This window comes from Corylus avellana, chromosome 11 (genome assembly GCF_965113065.1).
Source record: "Corylus avellana chromosome 11, dhCorAvel1.hap1.2, whole genome shotgun sequence".
Taxonomy (NCBI): domain Eukaryota; kingdom Viridiplantae; phylum Streptophyta; class Magnoliopsida; order Fagales; family Betulaceae; genus Corylus; species Corylus avellana.
In genome coordinates, this window is record NC_142500.1 from 2,998,829 (window position 1) to 3,015,612 (window position 16,784).

The 16,784-nt window shown below is 34.4% G+C and overlaps 2 protein-coding genes across 6 annotated transcripts; both read left to right on the top strand.

Annotated features, from left to right (window-relative positions):
• Positions 1-1,273: 1,273 nt before the first annotated feature.
• On the top strand, positions 1,274-7,710 carry S1P (SITE-1 protease). 3 transcript variants are annotated; one of them, XM_059576488.2, is made up of 10 exons: positions 1,274-2,056; positions 2,534-2,662; positions 2,792-2,944; positions 3,324-3,440; positions 4,107-4,291; positions 4,410-4,673; positions 4,813-5,884; positions 6,750-7,241; positions 7,383-7,443; positions 7,528-7,710. In XM_059576488.2, exons 1-10 carry the CDS (start codon positions 1,469-1,471, stop codon positions 7,617-7,619), a joined length of 3,153 nt encoding a protein of 1,050 aa, XP_059432471.2. In that variant the 5' UTR covers positions 1,274-1,468; the 3' UTR covers positions 7,620-7,710. The 3 variants fall into 3 exon arrangements, with proteins under 3 accessions (XP_059432471.2, XP_059432472.2, XP_088368011.1); XM_059576489.2 differs by lacking the exon at positions 3,324-3,440; XM_088511885.1 differs by lacking the exon at positions 1,274-2,056 and having other exon boundaries at positions 2,573-2,662; positions 3,314-3,440.
• Positions 7,711-10,406: 2,696 nt separating this feature from the next.
• LOC132166285 (ras-related protein Rab7) lies at positions 10,407-13,565 on the top strand. 3 transcript variants are annotated; one of them, XM_059577078.2, is made up of 7 exons: positions 10,418-10,668; positions 10,932-10,958; positions 11,064-11,163; positions 12,061-12,207; positions 12,295-12,375; positions 12,676-12,821; positions 13,259-13,565. In XM_059577078.2, the coding sequence occupies exons 1-7, from the start codon at positions 10,616-10,618 to the stop codon at positions 13,323-13,325; spliced, it is 621 nt and encodes a 206-aa protein (XP_059433061.1). In that variant the 5' UTR covers positions 10,418-10,615; the 3' UTR covers positions 13,326-13,565. The 3 variants fall into 3 exon arrangements, with proteins under 3 accessions (XP_059433064.1, XP_059433061.1, XP_059433063.1); XM_059577080.2 differs by having other exon boundaries at positions 10,568-10,668; positions 10,866-10,958; XM_059577081.2 differs by lacking the exon at positions 12,295-12,375 and having other exon boundaries at positions 10,407-10,668.
• The last annotated feature ends 3,219 nt before the right edge of the window (positions 13,566-16,784 follow it).

Sequence of the window (16,784 nt, forward strand, 5' to 3'; positions counted from 1 at the left end):
AAAAAAGACAAAAAATATACAAGAAAAAAAAAAGTTGTCATCCAATGATATATTAAGGAACTCCAGTCCTCAAAGGGTAGCTCAATCGACGGTAGACCATGCTTCATAAAGCAAAAGTTACTAATTTGAATCTTCTCTCTCATTTTTTTTGTGTGGACATGTCAATATATATATATATATTAAGGAACTCCATGACTTGTAAGCTTGAGTAGTTTAGAATTTCACAATTTTGAGATTTTTCATCTGTTAATATGATATGTGGAAAAATGATATGATACATTAAAATCAATTAACTTTCGAGACTAATTCAAACAAAAAATGACTTTCATTTTGTGAAAGCAAAAAATCAGTTTTCTATCTACCACTAATGTTTTTCTTTGATTCGAAAAATATTTTTAATTACCCAAAAACAATTGATTGATTTATGTTTTTAAGCATATCAAGTAAAGAAAAATCAAGATAAAAAAAGTAAGCGTGAAGGACCTTATCATTTGCGAAGGTGAAATGATTGCAACATTATTATTATTATTTTAACATATTCGCATAAGGAGAAGTCCTCTATTGATTGAGTCACTCCTTAGAGACTATCATTGCAACACTTTAGTCAATAAATTGAATATTTCTTAAAAAAAGTCTCAAAAACTAGCTCGAGCATATGAATTTCTTACCAGGAAGAGTCATTACTATTCGCCCCTCACCCACCAGCAAAGCATTCACTCACCTCATAAATCCAAAAAAAAATTATGTCAATTTCTCCTAACTTCAATTATTTCAACAAGTTATCCAATATAAAAGAGCACCATAGTAGCACATCTTATCAAACAAGTAATTTGGTAATAAGGGTGATATATAGTAACAGGGGAAAACCGCAAAATTAATCAAAAATATACTAAAGTAATTTTAAAAGTCAGTTCTCAAAGGGTAACTTAATCGACTGTGAATTACGCCTTATAAAACGAAGGTCATTAATTTGAACCATTCTACCTCTTTCCTTACTTGGACATTGAAAAAAAAAAAAAAAAAAAAAAAAAGTCACATCCCACAATCCAAAACATCACACAATTTTGAGGTTCCTGCACGAAATGAGATAAGATGACTTAAAAAAATTGATGTGGGATAATGAAATCTGACATGGCAGTACCATGTCAGCAGTAGTGTGCGTGTAGCACTTCTCTGTCCCAAAACAAAATGCCCAACCACTCTTTGTGATTACTGATTAGAACATAAAAAAAAAAAAAAAAAAAAAAAAAAAAAAAAAAAGGGGATATTTCGAACATTTCTTATGAAAAAATCGTTTCGTCCCGCACCAAGGCCTCCCACCGAGAGACACAGAGAAACGCAAGAAAGAAACGAAACGAAACACACCTGAACAAAGAGGCGTCAGATTCAACGCAACAATCTCTCCGATGCGGGAACTTTCCCGCCAAATCAGCGAACTCTCAACCAGCTCCATTTCACCTTCTCTGCCATGATCACCCGCCAAACCTCCTCCTCCTCCTTTACCTTCACGTTCCTATCACTCTCTTTCCTCGTCCTCTTCATTTCCCTCTTTCTCCTCCGTTTCAGACCCACTCCTCTCGCATCTCAAACCCTAACCCTAAATCCCTCACTACCCAATTCGACTCTGCCTCGACCCCAAGCCCCTCGCAACTACTACATCGTCCGGTTTCTCCAGTACAGGCTTGCGGAGGAGCACCGGGCTTATCTGGAATCGGGGGTTCGATCCGACGGCTGGGAATGGATCGAGCGGAAGAACCCGGCAGCCAAGTACCCGACCGATTTTGGGTTGGTGTCGATCCAGGAGTTGGCGATAGAGAGGGTGGTAGGGGAGATTGGGAAGCTGGGTCTGGTGAAGGATGTGAATTTGGATTTGAGCTACAGGAGGGATTTGCTTGGGGAGGAGAACAGGGCTAGGGCTAGGGTTGGGGCTTTTGTGGACGGGAAGAAGCGTCCGGGGAAGATTTTCACGGCGATGTCATTTAGCGAGGGCGAGGGCGAGTATCACTCCGCAATTAGTAATGCTTCGGTTAAATTGGGACGCCAGCTCTTGATGCAGGTAATTTTGTCTTTGATCGTTGTAATTTGGGTTTTGTTTGGTTGGTGGGAAATTTGGGAAAGGGGAAAATGAAATTTCAACTTGGTTACTTGCAAGATATGAAGAGCCCGCATGTATTAGTTAGTGAAAAATATGAAATTTGATGCTGGCCAAATTATTGGTAATTGATATGGAGCATTTGCCAACTTCGTGTTTGTCATTGGTTCTTTCTTATGATATATGATTTCTATGGTGCTGGAAGCTTTTAATGCGAGTGTTTCTGTTCCTTTTTGCATAATCCATGTCGTATTTCCAAGACATAACTCTGAACGCTGTGGAAATTTTTTTATTGAGGCCAGATATTTACAAGAATCTACATTCTTTGCTGCTTATGGATGTAAACTAGAACATGGATAACTTCTTTTTGATGTGCCCAGAATATGGCCTTTCAAGTTCTGGATGTATTTTTATGCTCCAACATCCATTTGATGGTTGCAGAGATCTCAAGTTACTTCCTTGTTTGGAGCGGAAGTTCTTTGGTCAAAAGGGTATACTGGTGCAAAAGTCAAGATGGCCATATTTGACACTGGCATTCGAGCTAATCACCCACATTTTCGTAATATCAAGGTATTACCGATAGGGAGAATCCTTTGGAGTGTTCTTTGTTTATATGTTTAGCGTCTTTATTTCCATTGTAAGCAAACTTTAGATGTACTTTTAGTGGAAGAGTTTTACTAGTTTTGAGGTTGTGTTCAGGAGCGTACAAACTGGACAAATGAGGATACGCTAAATGACAATCTTGGACATGGGACATTTGTTGCTGGTGTTATTGCTGGTGGAGATGCAGAGTGTCTTGGTTTTGCTCCAGATACCGAGATTTATGCTTTTCGCGTATTTACTGATGCACAGGTAATGCACATTGTTACTGGTATTACTGCTTGTGTGTTCTTATATTTAGTTTTCTTATGTACACCATTCTGACTTGAAGTTGCATTTATATCTCACTTTTTATCCTCTATATTCGGTTTCAAGTTCTGCAATCATTATGTGTAATTCTGAGTTGCAGTTCATCCATAGGATTTTTAAGTACTCCTAAGTTTGAGAAAGCCAAGCATGACTTGTAAAATGACTGAATCTATCTTTCAATGGTTCACTAAAATTTGTTTTCAGGAGTTTTTGAGAAGTTTGTATTTAGTACATAATATGTTTATTGGGCTATTTTTTTAATTTTGATTTTGTCAAGAAAACTCGTTGAGATTGTGAGAAGATTTTATTCAGCCTATTGCAGGTATCATACACGTCATGGTTCCTTGATGCATTCAACTATGCCATTGCAACCAATATGGATGTACTGAATTTGAGTATAGGTGGACCTGATTACTTGGATCTCCCGTTTGTGGAGAAGGTAAGATGGTGTTGGCTTGTTATGTCTAACTGACTTGATAAGATTGGATTTAATAGGTTTTTATTTTTTTATTTTTATTTTTTAAAAAAGGAGATAATGTATTAGTTTCTCTGCCCCCATTCTCCAAGTGCGCCAGATGGGTTCCAGAGCAAGAATTCAAAAAGGGCATGTTGTTCTTTTGTCCAACATCTACCACCAGATGCCAAAACTGATCACCCAAATGATAATTGACCCTCTGAGCTGATGAGCTCTCCGAAGAAAATACCCACATCCAACGACCATTCACCCCAAACTTTTCCTTTCACTGTTACCCCCTGAACCAATGTCAGAAACAATGCATGATGAACTCCCCTGTATCAGCAGCCTGCTCTCCTACCTATTTGCTGCATAGTTTATTTACTCTGTTTGGGGGTAATATGGAGTCCTTAATTTATTTACTTACCATTGAAAAACTGGAATTCATTTGAGCATAATCATCTATAATAAACTTGTTATTTTCAACATGGCCTGTTATGTGTTAACGTAATACCTATGTGGTTACTTCCATCACAATGCTAATAGTAGTACTACCTGATATTCACAAATTATGTTTTGATTGCTAGATTAATTTTGTCACAATCGCCTTTTTCCCCCTTTTACATAGGTTAATGTTGCTTTGTTCTCTAGGTTTGGGAAATAACAGCAAATAACATTATTATGGTTTCGGCAATTGGAAATGATGGACCACTTTATGGCACTTTAAACAATCCAGCAGACCAAAGTGATGTCATTGGTGTTGGTGGCATTGACTACAGTGACCACATAGCCTCATTTTCTTCACGTGGCATGAGTACTTGGGAGATTCCTCATGGGTACACTATAATCATTCATTTCATAGAACTGAAATTTGAATCTTCAGTTTACTTCATCCCTGTACATGCTTTGTTATGGCACTCAAAGTTTTTAACTATGTAAGTTTTGTATGTACAGTTATGGTCGTGTGAAGCCAGATGTTGTTGCATATGGACGAGAAATTATGGGTTCCAAAATCAGTACTGGTTGTAAAAGTTTATCAGGCACTAGTGTGGCAAGTCCTGTGGTTGCTGGTGTTGTATGCTTGCTTGTTAGCATCATCCCTGAAAGCAGTCGGAAAGATATTTTAAATCCGGCAAGCATGAAACAAGCATTGGTTGAGGGAGCTGCGAAGCTTTCAGGTCCCAATATGTATGAGCAGGGTGCTGGCAGAGTTGATCTGTAAGCTTTCCTATTTAGCTGCACCCTTGGTTTTATGCAAAGATTTAGTTTCTTGAGTTATTGTTGTTGGTGTTTTCAATGTTATCATCATTATCTTTTAGACTTTCCATTTTAAGTTCTAATTTTTAACATTTGTCAGGTTAGAATCATTCGAAATCCTTAAGAACTACCAACCGCGGGCAAGCATCTTTCCTGGTGTTCTGGATTATACAGATTGCCCTTATTCCTGGCCTTTTTGTCGCCAACCACTTTATGCAGGTGCCATGCCTGTTATCTTTAATGCCACTATTCTGAATGGGATGGGTGTAATTGGCTATGTTGAAAGCCCACCAACATGGCATCCTTCCGATGATGAAGGGAATCTTTTAAGCATTCACTTTACTTATTCGGAGGTCATTTGGCCTTGGACTGGTTATTTAGCGCTGCACATGCAAATTAAGGACGAAGGCTTCCAGTTTTCTGGAGAGATTGAAGGCAATGTCACTCTTCAGGTGTACAGTCCTCCAGCTCAAGGAGAGAAGGGTCATCGGATTAGCACATGTGTGCTTCAGTTGAAGTTAAAAGTGATTCCAACTCCAGCAAGATCAAAACGTATTTTGTGGGACCAGTTCCACAGTATTAAGTATCCTCCTGGTTATATTCCAAGAGACTCTCTGGATGTTCGTAATGACATTCTTGACTGGCATGGAGATCACCTGCATACAAATTTTCATATTATGTTCAACATGTTACGAGATGCTGGATACTATGTTGAAACTCTTGGTTCTCCTCTTACATGCTTTGATGCTCGCCAGTACGGAACACTTCTGCTGGTAGATCTTGAAGATGAGTACTTTGAGGAGGAGATTGAAAAACTGAGGGATGATGTTATTAGCAGCGGATTGGGGCTGGCTGTATTTGCTGAGTGGTATAATGTTGACACAATGGTTAAAATGAGATTTTTTGATGATAACACACGCAGCTGGTGGACTCCAGTTACTGGAGGCGCAAATATTCCAGCGCTGAATGATCTTTTGGCCCCATTTGGGATTGCTTTTGGAGATAAGATTCTAAATGGTGATTTTTCTATTGACGGTGAGCAGAGTCGATATGCATCTGGAACAGATATCGTGAGGTTTCCTGAAGGTGGTTTTGTGCATAGCTTCCCTTTCCTGGATAGCTCAGAGAGTGGTGCCACTCAAAATTTATTGTTGACTTCTGGCATGACTAAGGTGAGCAGCAAGCAGCGTCTATTTTTTTGCCTAATTGATTCTAAAGAATGGAAATATGTCAGTTGGTGAATCAATGTTTTAAAATTTTATATTCTTCTAGTCATGACAAGATGTTTAACTTGCCAAAGTGGCAACTTAAACATCAAGTGTCAAGTTAAACTATTTTACTTTATGTTTAACTTGCCACTTAACTATTTTATTAACTCGGTTATTAAGTCTCAAATGCAATGTTTAAGAAAGCAGTTGGATAATAATAATGATGAATAGCGTAACCAATATGGAGCACAATACTAATGCCATTGAAAGGAAGAAATGTTTTAGGATCTTTTTTTCTTATTTCTTTCTTCTTTCAAGTTTAAACTTCTTTTGCTGAAAAATGTGGGAGTTTACAAAATAGGTTGCAGTCTACAAATAATACGCTTATTAATGGAACAACATAAACAGAACACTCTTTTGAAAATGCTCCTAGGTGGGCAATGTGTGTGTTTGCTATCACCCGCACTCTTGTCTGCCACTTGATCTTGGTATTTTAAAAACATTAAAATGTAACAGAGAGAGTATTTATTCTTCTTGTTCATGTATTGACTTAATAAATCTTAGATAAATCTATGCATATGGATAAATCTATGTCTATCACCCACACTCGTGTCTGCCACTTAAAATAAATCTATGCATATTGGAGGGAGTACAATATGGAATGAGATCTTAAATAAATCTGAAATTAAGTTCAACTAAACGAGCCAATTTTTTGATTTCATCATTTTAAGGGCGATAAAGTTCTCTTTTTCACAGGCACCAGTTTCCATGTTTCGAAATTATATATGGTCTATGCAAATACTAATATATGGTGTCTATCAAATGGCAGGCGGACTCTCCCATTCTTGGTCTTTTGGATGTGGGCAAAGGTCGCATTGCAGTATATGGAGACTCCAATTGTTTGGACAGCAGCCATATGGTTACCAACTGTTATTGGCTTTTGAGGAAAATTTTAGAGTACACTAGTGGGAGCATTAGAGATCCGATGCTTTTCTCCAATTCAGTTAAACAATACACATCCTTGTATGTAGAAGACAACCAATTACCTTCTCGCAGAACTGATGTAAATTTCTCTACATATTCTGCTGTAATAGGAAAGGAATTGATCTGTAGGAGTGACTCCAAATATGAAATATGGGGGACTAAGGGATACAATTTACAGGTTAGGGGAAGAAAATTGCCTGGTTATCACGCCATTGATTTGGGGAGAGGTTTAAATTCTACAGTAGACACTTCCAATTTGAGAAGTCCCAAGTTGCCTGGGAAAAATAAGGGTGATTCGGGAAACAGATACTTGGGCGGCCTGTTCTACAGGGATGAGGTAAGAAACAAAAACTTTGGTCATGTTTACTAACGGATTTGTCCATATTCCATTATCAAATGCTCTTTTTCTCTTTCTTATTAGCGCAGTTTATTTTAGTATTATAACATGAATTAACCCATTTTTCCTCCCTTCTTGCAGCTTGACATGCCGGTGCTAGGTGCTAGTCATTGGCTTGTTCCTGCAGTAATTGCAGTAACTGGTTAGTGATCATCGGCATTTGATATCCAAATTCTTTTGTTTGTAGATTTGTGTCATTCTTAACTGCTTTCCTATTGTTTGACAGGTATTCTGTTATTTTTGGGCTTTTGGCGAATTCGACAGAAGCGACGTCGAAGAAGGAAAGGATCTGGCTCTGGTCGGTTTGCGAATCTGTAGTCTGGAATTGGAGTTCCTGTAGGTTAATCCTGTATCATTGTTACACTGCTTTAGAATTTCTTGTGACATTGTTATCCGAGAGTTTTGTTGGCGGCTTCATCACAGGAAAATAGTTTTGTAATCTTCTTAGGTTTGTAGCATAATTCTTTTCTTGGATGCTTTACAGTGGCACACATTTTCAGTGTAGTGAGATAGACTTCCTAGAACAGATACAAACAGAGAGGCAAAAAGAGATAGAAATTTTGCTTTAAGGTTTGACAGAAGACTTTAATTTACTTACTCAAACAAGTTCACTAGTGTCCAGGGCTCTAATCCCTTCCCCAAAAAAGTTGTTTCAATTGAAGACTCAAATTAAGAATTTTGATGGGAAATCAAGGATTGAACTCAAAAGGGTTCTTGGTGATCCAAGTTTTTCTCTTTCCACTTATTCTTTCCCCTAATTAATATTCTTGTATATATTAATAAATACATATGAGCCTAACACGTGGAACAAACAAGTGAGCCGAGTATTTATTATTTAATAATTGAGGTCAGTTTTCCGTTTACGAACATTCCATTTTATAATCGAGCCAAGCTCAATTATGTTCACAAGTAGTTTTATTCATTTACTGTCCTAGTCACTAAAGCTAAGTGGGATAAATTGTAATTTTTGGTATTTCTCTAAAACTTCTTGTAACTCATATATATCTTTTAACCCAACTTATTTTTAATTTATTTTTATTTTATATAAACATGCACACATATATAATAACTATATATTTTTATGTGCAAATATATTTATCTAAGTAGGCCTCACAAAAATAAATTGAGCCCGTTTGGTAAAATCTTAAGATTGTTAAAATTTTTGAGTTTTAAAAATGGTAAAAGGGTGATAATTGATTTGTCGGGTACGCTTGAGAAATTTTTTGAAATTGATTTATTAAAATTTTGAAAGAGTGTTTTGTAAAAATTTAAAATAGAAAAATATGTTTATAAACTAAAAAAAAAATTAAAAAATTAAAAAAGTGTTGCATTTGTGACAATGACTCCACCGTAATCAGTGGCGGAGCCACATAAGCGATTTTAAACAAAATTTTTTCCAAAATTTTATTTTATTTTTTTTTAAAAAAAAAATTCCAAGGATGCTGTTGTGTATGGCAAACTTTAATAATGCCAAAACTTATTACATATGTATAGTAAGCAAAAAAAATTCCCTATCTAATACATATGTATGTTAAACTTTAATATTCATATGATTGTTTATTTTGTTGTTTAATGTTTATAAACTTTTATGGACAAAGTTTTCCTCCAAACTGGGTTGGAGGAATTTCCTTCAACCTAGTTTATAAAAGTGACATGTGTCCCTTTTTTTAATAACATCTGAGATACATATGAGTTTTTAATAAAATTTATTTCAGCTTTGTCCCTATTTTTTTAAAAAAATAGGGTAAAGTCCACATACCTCCTTCAAACTACCACTCAATTGATAATGTCCCCCCCAAACTTTTAATTGTGACAATCTCCCCTCCAAACTACCAAAACATTGTCAATGTCCCCCCCCCCAAAAAAAAACTAGCAATAAGACAAAAATGCCCTATAGATTTCTCAATAAGACATAAATACCCCTATAAATTTTTTTTAAAAAAAATTGATTTGAAAAAAAAACGAAAAATTTTAATTTAAAGATAATATTTTAAAAAAAATTTAAACAAAAATTTTTAATTTTTTTTTAAACGGAGATTTTTATTAAAAAAGAAAACTATTTTTTTATTTAGTTTTAAAAAACAAAAAATTTCATTTTATTAAACGAAAATTTTATTTTTTTTAAACGTAAATTTTTATTTAAATAAAATTAAAAAACAAAAATTAAAAAAAAAAACGAAAATTTTCAGTTTTTATAAAAAAAAAAAAAAAAATCGAATTTCTTTTAATTTTTTTCTTATAGAATTGATTCAAAAAAAAAAAAAAATCCATCTTTTGGATTTTTTTTTTGTTAGTTTTAGGTTTTTTCTAGAAGTTTTTTTTTTTTTTTTATTTTTTTTTTTTATTAAGGGTAATTTAGTCATTGAGGGGAACATTGACAATTTTTGGTAGTTTGGGGGAGGAGACATTGTCACAATTGAAAGTTTGGGGGGGGACATTGTCAATTGAGTGGTAGTTTGAGGGGGTTATGTTGATTTTTCCCAAAAACATATGCATCTTACATATTTAAGGGACACATGTCACTTTTATAGACTAGGTTGAAGGAAATTTCTCTAATCTAGTTTGAAGGAAAACTTTGTCCAACTTTTATTGTCTCTTACGAGGTCGTGATTTAACCTGAAAATTTTAGGTTCATGAATAAATTAAACTTTAGGTTTATGAATTGATTGATTTAACTTGCTAAGAGCTTCAATTTAGATTCGGTACTATTATGTACTTCTAAGATACTGTAAAGTACAGTTCTAGACTTTTTTTTTTTATTTTTTTATATGTATAGCGCCGACATGCTACATTTCTAATATATCAATTTGAGCACATATTTATGAACTTTTATAGATATTTTTTTTGTGATAGATATATATTATGTGAATTATCAAATTTGTAGGGTGAAAAAAATTTTAGGACGCAAAAAAAATTTTAACGGCACCTTCAATATGAATTGTTTGGCTCCGCCACGGATTGTAGTGGTGATCCGGCAGCTCTGGCCGCCACCTCGTGGCTGGCAGAGTGGCAGGTATTCTTCTTCCGTCGATTCATAATGCTTCATCTCAAGTGTAGAGGTCATTACTATAATTCCGAGTGGCATTTCGGAAAATTGCGTTGCTCTGAGCCTCTGACCTGGTGTTTAGAGACTGGTAGTTGTGAAATTACCTATCTGACTTTTTGGTTGTTCGATGAATTTTTAATTTCAGGAAAATAAAAAAAGAATCTTCACGTTGCATATTATAAAAATCATTTTTCTTAGTTCCCACATACACAGACTTCCGAGACTCTAATTTTCACAGAAAAATTCATAGCCTTTTGATCTCAAAAGTATGGCTTCTAGGAGGCGTATGCTTCTCAAGGTCATAATCCTCGGTGACAGCGGGTGAGAGTTTATCTTTTATCTTTTATTTATTTTTTTTCTTTTTTTTTTTCACAGGTCACAAACAGAATGATATACATAAGATTTTATATTCTATCTTTTCCATGATGCCCTTCATTTTTCTAATCAACCAAACATGTGCTAATCGTTTACACTATGTTTTGCTCCGTTGAATGGAGCTTTTGATGCCTTTTTTTCAGTTGTATGAGAGAGATTTTGCTAATGCTCATTTGATGAAATGTCTACTTCCCTATGAACTTTGGCAGGGTTGGGAAGACTTCTCTGATGAATCAGTATCCTCAATAACAATATATGTTTTGCTTGCACAAGCACATATAACAAGCATATGTAATTGCACTTTTGTAATGTGATTAGCCTTATATATACTCCTCATTTAGATATGTGAATCGCAAGTTCAGTACTCAATACAAAGCAACCATTGGAGCAGATTTCTTGACAAAAGAAGTGCAGTATGAGGATAGGCAATTTACATTGCAGGTTTATGATCTCAATTCTCAAACCTCATATATCAATTGCTTCTTTTACACCATGATAGTTTATGTTAGCTAATTGCCTTGTTGAAATGCTTAATTTTAAGGCTGATCATGCAAAAACAGAGTTTTGTGGGCAGTTATGAAAGGATCTGAGCTTTTTATGTGCACCACACACACACAAAACTATGTCATAGGAGGGCACCCAATTAATCACCTTTTTTCACCAGCACTAGTGGATTTTATTAACAGTCTTGGATATTCAATAGGTTAAGGGTTATTATCCAAGAGATAACATGGTGAAAATATGAATTATTTGCTTTTCTTTTACTGTAAAAAATGTCTTATTTTTGCCCTTACTTGCACTAGTATCCACCATTCAAATTCAGGTGAGAAAATCATGGTTTGGCTCCACTAATACAAACCAAATTGTTGAAGATTTCTACTTTTGCTATTTGTGTGTTTATTTGAATGGTTATCATGTATAAGTAATCTCACTAATGCATGCAAAAAGTGCATTTGGATCAATGTTGATTGCACAATGTCTGTCATAAATGTTTGTGTTCGTTTGTGTGGGGGTGGGTGGGTATGGCTAGCTATATATATATATAATATAAATCTTTTGTGAGCCCTTTATTTCTAGAATGATTTTGTGCAAATCAACTGCGGGAATAAATGAAAATGTGTTCCTTGGCTTTGCTAACAAACAGAATGACTCTTCCATGATTTTGTAGCATTTGATAAATGTTTGGAACCATTTGGGAACTTCATTTAGAGGTCCTGGCTTCATGCTGCTTATTTTTACTACTGTCGTTTAACAAGCCTAGAATGGTGTTGATGTACCTTCTAGAGATATTTCATGGTAAAAGCAAAGAAATTTTTACCATATAATAGAAATTTTCAGATATGGGATACGGCTGGGCAGGAAAGGTTTCAAAGCCTTGGTGTGGCTTTTTACCGTGGAGCAGACTGTTGTGTTCTAGTCTATGATGTGAATGTCATGAAATCATTTGATGATCTCAACAACTGGAGGGAGGAGTTTCTAATTCAGGTAATCATTGAACCATCAACATTTAAAAATTGTCACCGTCAATTGTATGAGTGACGGAGTACTTTCCTAATCGGCTTTAATATTCAGGCCAGGCCTTCTGATCCAGAAAATTTTCCGTTTGTTGTATTGGGGAACAAGATAGATATTGATGGTGGCAATAGTCGGGTGGTAAGATGAGTCCCTTTCTTCTTATCCAGTTTTTTTCTTTATTTTGAGATATCCAAAGTTAATTAGTTAGGAACTAATTTTATGTGCTGTCTATACTATCAGAGGGGAAGGAATATTTTGAAATATATAAGCTCTTTATGTAAGGTTGCTTTGTGCATTTTCTCATATGTAAAAGTAGAATCTTTTAATTTGAGGTATTTGTATAATGAGTTGATTATGCGTATGTAAGTTTCACATAATGATTTAGTCAAGCTCTTTTGTTTATAAAAGTTATGGCCTCAGTCTCATTCTTACTTTCAGGTATCTGAGAAGAAGGCAAAGGCATGGTGTGCCTCTAAAGGAAATATTCCTTACTTTGAAACTTCTGCAAAAGAAGGTTTCAATGTAGAAGCTGCTTTCCAGTGTATAGCCAAAAATGCTCTCAAAAATGAACCTGAAGAAGAAATGTAAGTACCCCTGAAAATGCATTCAACTCTTTGTCAGTGTTAAAATCTTTGCATCTTCTATTACATGACAATTGGGACTACCAATTTTTGTAATTGATGGCTATTTGTGGTCGAATATGAAAGTTGAACCACCATACATATTTGTATTCAATGGATCTACTTTGTAAGCACTCAGGATCTTCTTCCTTGAAACACTTCCAGTAACTGAATTGCTAAAAGAATTTTACCTGTTTTTTTTGTAATCATCAGTATCAACTTTCCTGATTGATGCCTACACAAATTCAAACACCTCCCCAGTAACTTGGGTGTTTGAATTTGTAAAACCCTTGCTTGATTTCAGTCCTTAAGTTTACTGTAATATGTCTACATTTGATAATGGGACATGCAATGTCATGGAATATGCTGATAGTCAATTTTCTATGTTGTTGTTGATGAAGTTACCTCCCTGACACCATTGACGTGGTGGGTCGACAGCAACTAAGATCTTCGGGTTGTGAATGCTAGAAGAGATATTGATTAAGTTGTTCAAGTCGAGCAAATGGAAGTGATTCTCTTATCCGGTCGTCGTACACTAATAATTCTGGAAGTTTCTTCAAGGTTACATGTATATGAGTGCTTAAAGAAAATAAACTTAACAGTGCTTCTTTATATTGCTTTTCCTTCTCTTATGTTTGAATCTTGTACTCTGTTCCACCTCTAGAATCATGTTTTTAATTGAAATTTGATTGGTTTATTCTTGGATTATTGGGTTGTGCAGTGCTTTAAACCAAATTTTGACATCATTAATCAATTGAAAAGTATCCTAATCTTCTCTTATTAAAATTTGGTATCATTCTTCTTGTGGAATATTCTGTGCATTGGAACAGATGCCACATGATTGAGAGTACTTGAAAATGATAAGGGTCCATGGAGAGTATTCAAACTTAGTTTCTGTTTTAACTCATGTTTTTAATCAAATGAATAATAAAAAGGATTCCAGAGGATTAAGTTCTGTTATGAGCTCCCTATGCTTAGGCATATAGATGGATAAGTCAAGAGAGAGCTAAGATCCCAGTATCCAACATCTCCTTACCTGAAACCCATATTGCACAAATGCCAGCAAACAGTAAGATGTTTATACTCACAGGCACTCTTGTAAGCCAAAACAAGCAAGAAAAAGTTGTTGCCGAGTTTTATTTACTTTAGACTTCCAGAGCATTCATATCCAACTCAACAAATTTACTTTATGGTCTATTCTATCTGAAAAATTATCTTCGTTGGGTTGAACTACTCAACAAAGGCTGAGGAGTGAGGACAGAGGGAAGGGAAGGGAGAGAAAGCAATGATGAGGATGTGAAAGAAGTGATTTTGGAACTGCTTCTTTCTTCTGCTTTTGCTTCTTCCGGAAATGGGTACTGCTCCTAACGAGTCCTTGTTGATGATTATCGTTATTATTCTATGAGTCCTATATGAGGGTTTCACCAATTGAGCCCCAAGGGGTTGGCTCAGTTGGTGAAGAGCTTGGGTAATTGGGTTTTACAACGAGTTTTATATTTGACTGTCTGCCTCACAACAAAAACCCATTTCTCCGGATATGCACTGGCTATGTATAAAGAAAGAGAAAAATCTAAAAATTCGATTTCAGACAACCAAAACATTGGCAATTGGCATGTTACCGAGGCATCGGACAAAAAAAAATTCTTGACTACTTTTTTTACTTCAGAAAAGATTTTTCTTTTTCTTTTTTTTTTTTGAGAAATAAGAGACAACTTTTGATTTAAAGTTTTTTTACGACATAAAAAACAAGAATATGAGAAAAATATAATCAAATCTCATTCGTAACATGTCATGTTTTTAATAGGTATAATTTCTCAAACCGTTCAAAACTGCATGAATTCACATAATTTTAAAATCTCTCATTTTTTTTTTTAAGGAAAAAATTCACACCCCTCACATTATCACTCAATTAACAATGTTCCCTCCAATCATTTAATTGAGACAATATCCCCCTTTAGGCCAGCAAAAAGACAAAAATGACCATAAATTTTGTCAATAAGACATAATATTCTTATAAATACGAGAAAGAAAAAAAAAAACAAAACAAAAAGAAACTTCAAAAAAATTAATTTTTTTTTGTTAGAAAAAGGAATTTTATTTTTAAATTTCAACTACGTTTTTTCTTTTTTTTTCAAGAAAAAAAAATTAGTTCTACTTTATTTTTTTCAATTTTAATTTTATTGAAGGTATTTTCGTCATTAGAAAGGACATTGACAATTTTTTGTAGTTTGGAAGAGACATTGTCGCAACTGAAAGTTTGAAGAGAGAGAAAAACATTAAAAAACTTGAACATTGTGCTACAGTGAATAGCTACTTTTTGCTATTCACTGTAGGAAAATGTTACGTGTTTACATGACGGGATGAGTACTAAGTAGAAAGATTGATATGGTAGGATTTTCAAGAAATCTTAAACCTCCTATGAGCAATTAGGGGTGCTCTCAACTCCTACACACATAAGGTTTGAATAATTTACTTGTTTGATTTCTTTATTCATAAATAATGTTGTATTTAAAGACAATAGAAAATAGAGTTCCACATGAGATAGTACTTCCATTTGAATCAAAACATAAAATAGATAAATCTAATCCTACTCAAATAGATAAATCTAATCCTACCCAAATAACAAGATAAAAGATATAGACATATCATAAGAGTCCTACACACAACAATATTAAAATAACTATAAAACATTAATGAACTAAAAAACCTAATAGATAATACTTCCTAACAAACCCACTACCTAACAATGACTACATGTAACATAACACAACATATGTAGTTTAGCTACTCTGGAGCTAATCTGCTGGACGCAAAAAAAAAAGCTTCCTAACAAACCCACTACCTAACAATGACTACATGTAACATAACACAACATATGTAGTTCTGCTGGACGCAAAAAAAAAAGCTCATAATAGCTATAGCTGGAGATGATCTTGCATATATATATATATATGCAAGTAAACTAATCTTGCATTCAATCAGTTTTCTTTTTCTTTTGTACTTAATAAAAATAATTTAAATCCAAATTACATTTACTCAAAATGATATTTATCTAATTCTAGAATATGGGGTTTAGCATTTTTGATTTATGTTTGATATACCAATAGCCCACTAGGTTGGGCTGAAGAGCCCCACACGCTACAAGAATTTAGTCTTCATCGACAATAAAAAGTTATCGCTAAAAGCCTAAAGGACCAAAAATTGTCGACTTTTAACAACGATATTAACATATCATTATCTGTTGTACAAGAATAAATAAAGTTAGCTTTCAGTGATCAAAGAGAACTGAATTGAATTGGTAATTACTCTCCTCTCTCGATGGCTAGAAAATTGAAATACAGAAAATTTCTTACAAACGTAATTAACTCATATGAGCATCAAAGCCAGCCCAAATGACAAACTTCTAACTTCTCACATTTAGAAGGCTAATTTATTGTTAAAATATTGATTCAATTGGCTCATTTCTATTAGTTTAAGCTTTTAAAATAAGCGGTGATTTAACATTCAAAAAGTCAAAAAAATGGCCAAAACAATTTCTCTTTAAAAGAAAAGAAAAAAAAAAAAAAAAAAAAAAAAAAAAAAGAGCGGCAGTGTAAAATGGATGGAGAAAGAAAATTTCAGATATAAAAATTTTGAGCGCCTGTGTTTGTGTTTCGACATGGCAAGTAGAACCCTCTTTAAAACAAAAACAAAAATAAAAACTGCAAGGTTAAAAACCTAGAAATACTAAAAGCTGTGAAGCACGAACATCCACAACAACAGCTCTCCAGATCCAACATGAAATAGGAGGTATTTGACTCGTCCTTTTAAGAAAATTCATCAATTGCTTCAAATATTTACCGATTGCTTCAAATTTGTACCATTTTTGTGATTAGCCGATTCTCCCATAATGTCATTGCAACGACTTGCCATTATAGAAAGCTACTG

What these genes read in the sequence shown, in the direction of transcription:
- S1P (XM_059576488.2), top strand. Translation starts at nt 1,469, where the DNA reads ATGATCACCCGCCAAACCTCCTCCTCCTCCTTTACCTTCACGTTCCTA. An exon ending in CACATTTTCGTAATATCAAG is followed by an intron (nt 2,663 to 2,791) that starts GTATTACCGATA and finishes GGTTGTGTTCAG; the next exon opens with GAGCGTACAAACTGGACAAA. An exon ending in GCGTATTTACTGATGCACAG is followed by an intron (nt 2,945 to 3,323) that starts GTAATGCACATT and finishes AGCCTATTGCAG; the next exon opens with GTATCATACACGTCATGGTT.
- LOC132166285 (XM_059577078.2), top strand. Translation starts at nt 10,616, where the DNA reads ATGGCTTCTAGGAGGCGTATGCTTCTCAAGGTCATAATCCTCGGTGAC. An exon ending in ATAGGCAATTTACATTGCAG is followed by an intron (nt 11,164 to 12,060) that starts GTTTATGATCTC and finishes AGAAATTTTCAG; the next exon opens with ATATGGGATACGGCTGGGCA. An exon ending in AATGAACCTGAAGAAGAAAT is followed by an intron (nt 12,822 to 13,258) that starts GTAAGTACCCCT and finishes TTGTTGATGAAG; the next exon opens with TTACCTCCCTGACACCATTG.